This window comes from Conger conger, chromosome 1 (genome assembly GCF_963514075.1).
Source record: "Conger conger chromosome 1, fConCon1.1, whole genome shotgun sequence".
Taxonomy (NCBI): Eukaryota; Metazoa; Chordata; class Actinopteri; order Anguilliformes; family Congridae; genus Conger; species Conger conger.
Genome location: NC_083760.1, coordinates 31,811,085 through 31,816,878, shown reverse-complemented (window position 1 = coordinate 31,816,878; position 5,794 = coordinate 31,811,085). Strand labels below are relative to the sequence as shown.

General features: G+C 37.8%; 1 protein-coding gene across 1 annotated transcript in view; it reads left to right on the top strand.

Annotated features, from left to right (window-relative positions):
• The first annotated feature begins 801 nt into the window (after positions 1 to 801).
• Positions 802 to 5,794, top strand: part of LOC133123128 (mitogen-activated protein kinase kinase kinase 7-like) — a 17,948-nt gene continuing 12,955 nt past the window's right edge. The window contains exons 1-5 of the mRNA XM_061233458.1: positions 802 to 941; positions 1,425 to 1,513; positions 3,516 to 3,626; positions 4,467 to 4,532; positions 5,502 to 5,562. Coding sequence (XP_061089442.1) covers positions 1,427 to 1,513; positions 3,516 to 3,626; positions 4,467 to 4,532; positions 5,502 to 5,562 — 325 coding nt within the window. The 5' untranslated portion in view covers positions 802 to 941; positions 1,425 to 1,426. The remainder of the gene's footprint in view (positions 942 to 1,424; positions 1,514 to 3,515; positions 3,627 to 4,466; positions 4,533 to 5,501; positions 5,563 to 5,794) is intronic.

Genomic DNA, 5,794 nt, shown 5'->3' with positions numbered 1-5,794 from the left:
AGATTAAAAAAAACAAAAACTAAGACTATAAAAGGCCCCTAAACTCTGGAACAGCCTTCCTCTTAAGAATGGGGCTCTTAACAGTTGTCTGGCAGTTGGAGGGTTGCCAGTTTGATCCCACCCTGGCTGTGTCCCTGAGCAAGACCCTGACCCCCAATTGCTCCTGATGAGCTGGTTTGTGGATTGCATGGCAGCCTATCGCCGTTGGTGTGTGAATGGGTGAATGAGAAGCATTGGCGCTTTGGATAAAGGCACTATATAAATGCCAAACATTTACCATTAAAGCTGTTGGGTCAGTGTCTTAATTTCAATCCTGCCTAAGGACACATTTCTTTATAGGCTTGGCTTTAATAATGACTAATGTAGGCCTATGTTTTATCTCATTTTTATCCTTGTCTTTTACTGTAATAGGCATACTTCTGTGTTATATTCCATGTTTTCTTTTTCTTTTTTTCATCTTTTTTTGTTGTTGTAAAAGTTGTAGCATGTGGCAACTCAATGAAAACGTGTAGCCGTTGGAGGCATGCCTAGTTTAAGACCTGTATAGGCAAGGCTAACTGAATAGCCTAGGATTAAATAAACATCAACAACGGCACCAAAACATAAATTAGCAAGTTAAAATTGATTTAAAAAAAAGTTGTCCTGCGTTTTTCTCAACCAATCACATAAGGAATGAACGAATGCTACACGGACCCAGGACATTTACTCTTTCTTCATAATTATTTTCTTTTCTTTTTTTTTTTTTTAGTTCTCTCGCCTGCAATAGCATAGCGCCGCCGTGGACCCCTTTCGAATGCTAAACCCCGGAGCAGAAAGCAAAGACACACGTAGGCTACTTCCTGGAGCAACTACTGGGGAAGGCAGTTTGTTTTACAGCAACTGGAGTTATACTCAACTGCTATACAAGTAGCCTTGTATCAAATGGACCCAACGAATATACGGTTTGTATCCAATTCTCTAGTTTGCAGTCTGTGGATGTTTGGATTACTGCCGTTATTAGCTATTCCGTGCTCCATGACTCACAGCTACTGCGTCGATGTGGAAAAATCTGTCTGCGGAGGACGGCTACAACTTCATCTCCCAGTTGCTATGTTGTACCCAGGCCAGCAAGCGGCCTAGTTAACCATTAACTCATAACAGTATGCTTTATTTTCATTTTAGGGACCGGTGTTAGTTTCATGTAAACATTTTATTTTAGTTTCATATTCGTATTACGTAATTTACATGCGAATTAATCAGCTACAGCAATTATTATCAGCGACCGATTTCAACTAGACAGGTAATTTAGCTGAATAGTTAGCATAACTGGGAAACTTCTTGAAGTACGAATCTGACCTGCTAAGAGAGTTCCTCGGCTCGCTGAATGCAGAAAGCACTGAAGGATGCAGGGCTAAACCCCGGATGTTGTTTGTTTTGGTCTCCAGCGATGTCAACGCCATCATCTGAAAAGCTTGAAACACCACATGGCTACCCATTTGAAGAAATTGAATATGGTGATATCGAAGTTGAAGAGGTAGGTTTGGTCAGCAAGACAATAATCACTTAAAGATATTGAGACCAGTCGAGGTTTTTTTTTCCTCCGTTACAATAAAGCCTACTTTCCAATCTTCTCTTTGAAAGTAAGTTTCACGGTCCGCATGTGAAATGTACAGCTACGCATCTATAGTCTACTACTAACAATACGCATACACACTTTTCACAACGCACATAGTTAAATCTTTTGTCCAAGCAAAAATGACCCTAATCTCATTACAACTGATAGAGATGTATGACAAAACTAAATTTGACAGCGCATTGCCTACATTTTACCCATAATTATTTTCCCTGGATTTGTGATATCCAAACAGATGTGACAATGTTTTACTGTAACATTTTTGAGATATGACAATTTAATGACATTCAGAATTGAGATTTTATTACACAGGAAATGTCCATAATTAGTCATCACTTTCACATAATTTGTGATAAACAGTGCTCAAACCATAACAAGATATGAAGATATGAAGATGATTTACTCTGGCATTAACATTGAATGTCATTAGGTATAACTATATGGGCAGATACACTTAGTGAACGGTTTATTAGGTATTTATTCGATTATTTTTATTTTTACTTTTAGTCTTCTGCTGCTGTAGCCTATCCACTTTGAGGTTTGACACATTGTCTGTTCAGAGACACTCTTCTGCATACCACCATTCTCTGCTAACTCTAGTGACTGTTACATTACATTACATGGCATTTAGCAGACGCTCTTATCCAGAGCGACGTACAATGAAGTGTTGTGCGTGAAAATTCCAGGAGGTCAGCAGGTTCTGAGATACTCAAACCACCCTGTTTGGCACCAACAATCATTTCACGGTCAAAATCATTCCACTTAGATCACATTTCTTCCCCATTCTGACACTTGATCTGACAGCTGAACCTCTTGACAACGTCTGCATTTTATATATTTAGTTGCTGCCACAATATTGGCTGATTAAATATTTCCATTAACATGCTGGTGTACCGGTCTATCTAATAAAGTGATCTCTGAGTGTATGACTAACTTTGAGAGTCCAACTTATTATAGTACTCACCTTCAACTGCTATCCAAGCAGACTATATGCATATCAAAGTCTATTCTAGTCTTATCACACTAAAGGGCATTATACAGTTGTGCTCATAAGTTTACAAACCCTGGCAGATCTTGTGATTTTTTTTGGTAATTTTTCAGAGAATATGAGTGATAATACAAAAACGTTTCTTTCACTCGTGGTTGGGTGAAGCCATTTATTATCAAACAATTGTGTTTGCTCTTTTTAAATCATAATGACAACAGAAACTATCCAAATGACCCTGATCAAAAGTTTACATACCCTGGAGGTTTAAACCTGTAAACTTTAAGCACAACTGTAACTACATATATTGACAACACTATCTTTGGGAGGCCTCACTATCTTCCCTAATTTACCTGAATGGTAATGAGCCAGGTGCATATTGGCATACTTATATACATATCTGCATACTTTCTGAGGTTTTACTGTAGCCATTCAGATATTCAGAGATATGACCTTTGAAGGTCATTATAACAACATGAGCATACAGTATATGGCAATACTAACTTTGAGAGCTCATTGCTCTTGATATTTCCAGAATTAATCCACAATTTCACTTGATTTGTGATGAGTAAGCCCAGACTTGGCATACCAAATATGAAGCTGATTTTCTTTTTACTTTGAGATCTGAGATCCTTTAGGTCATCACAATTGTATGGACATGGATAGGGAAGAGAAAAAAAAAAAAAAACATACACTAAAACTGAAACGCTATCTCGTTAAATCCAAACAATGTTTGTCCACCATTTAAAGAGCCTTGATAAGGTGTATGCTTACCATATTATATGAATATATGTTTTCAATGTGCATTTTATATGCTGTTGTATTTCATTGTGCATCTTTTGTATGAACAATCTCCATTGTCTTTTAGATGTTTGACATTTCTTTTTAAAAACATTTTTAATTGCCATTTGACTTCAGGTGGTGGGACGAGGGACGTTTGGAGTGGTCTGCAAAGCCAAATGGAGAGGCAAAGATGTTGCCATCAAGACTATCGAAAGTGAATCGGAACGAAAGGCTTTCATAGTTGAGGTAATGTCGTCCATTGGCATCATCATGTTCCTGTGCTATGTATGCAACATTAGAGATATGGAAATAGCACTTCAAAAGCATCTTAGTTGAGCTATTTCAGTTCTCCAGTGGGTAATTCCAGAAGGTTAGTGTGTACCACAGTAGTGGATTCTGAAGGCTTTGGAGGAGGAGTCTAGATATAATTTTTTTCAGAAATTATGAGAGAATCAATTGTCCGACTGATGTAAAAACATTTTATTGTGTTAATAATTAAGTCCTCTTCATTCCCATAAATCTTAGGCCTTCATCTAAGGCCTTGAAGGCATTGACGGTTCATCACTGGTGTACCCCCACCAGGCAGCTTCCATTTAGTAAACTCACCTACTTTTAATAAGACTTGAACAAGCTGAAACTGCTACGCTTTTGGAGTGGTATTTTAATTATGTGACCCTGTAGCCTTCAGGTTTTTGAACATACCATTGTGTCAAGGCTCAAAATCGAAACTAAATAACTAGCATCCTTTTTTTATTGCAGTGTTGATAATACATTTGCATCAGGCCCCTGGTTGAATAGCTCTCTGTTCAGTTGGAGTCAACATGTTTATTCGATAGCATCAACAGCATCTTTTTAGTTGGTTAATGGTAAAGTTTTTCCAAATCTGTAAGCCAACCACTTTCAGAAATCGCAGATGTTTTCCTAATATCATCATGGAGGGTCGCCTTTTCTTTCTAACAAAGTCGCAGATGGTTACATTTTCTGTTAAGTTGTCTGTAGTCAATCTGACTTTTTTTGATTGTCTTGATTATCTTTTGAAGTAAATCCATTTGAATAGTTTTTTCCTTCTACTCTCCCCTTCCCCAGCTTCGGCAACTTTCTCGTGTAAATCATCCTAACATTGTTAAGCTTTATGGCTCCTGCAACAATCCGGTAAGTTATATATATATATATATATATATATATTTTTGAAGCTCAACTGACCATCATATGTAGTTTCTTATTTTAAAAATAGGTTATAGATATGTGCATTTCATTGAAGTGGTACCATTTTGCCGCTTTGCTAAATCAATCCAAACAGCTTTTGCTTTCTTGTTGCAAATTCATGCAGGACTGTAAACTCACTGCGCACTTTATTAGGAACACCTGTACAACTACTTATTCATGTGATTATCTAATCAGCCAATCGTGTGGCAGCAGTACAATGCATAAAATCATGCAGATACGGGTCAGGAGCTTCATTAATGTTCACATCAGAAATCATCAGAAAATTTTTTATTTCATTTACCAGACGAGCTGGTTTGAGTTTTTCTGATTTGCTGAGATTTTCACCTTGAACAGTCACTAGAGTTTACTCAGAATGGTGCGAAAAACAAAAAACATCCAGTGAGCAGCAGTTCTGCATGCAGATACACTTTGTTCATGAGAGAGGTCAGAGGAGAAGAGCCAGACTGGTCAAAGCTGACAGAAGGTGACAGTAACGCAACTAACCACACAACAGCGGTATGCAGAAGAGGATCTCTGAACACACAACGTGGTAAACCCCTTTGTGGATAGGCTACAGCAGCAGAAGACTGAATAAGTCTAAAACATAAGTCTAATGAATAACCAAGAAAGTGCTCACTGAGTGTACATCAGGTGTGGCATAGAAAACGTCTCCACATTGTTTGGAAATCATAGTCTTTCACACAGCAAAAATCAATGCCAGAAATGGTGTCAGCCCTGATTTTTTTAAATACATGCACAGCAATAGTTTCAGGGAAACTGGAAGCAAGTCAAGTGAAAAGAATCTGGAGCGTTTCCTGATTTAGATTTATGCTTTTGTTTCAGTTGCAGTCCTGTTAAACGCATGTTGCTGATTATTATTTACAAATAATCACTGATTGTTGCTTTTAACAATAGGTATGCCTTGTTATGGAATACGCTGAAGGAGGATCTTTGTACAACGGTAAATCTTTGAAATGTTTTATCCCTTATTAATCTGTGTTAAAGTAATCTTCTGTGTCCTGCAAGCCCAATTAAGTGAGATACAGATCTAGCTGCTCTAAGCTGATGTTTCTGAATGGGTCATTATTCATTTCAGTATTGTGAGGTGACACACTTGACCTGAGATAAGTCCCGACTCTCGTTTCTAACGGGTTGTAGGAACTAAAAGTCGGCAGGAACTATTTTGCCGTTTTGTGGCCATTTTCTAA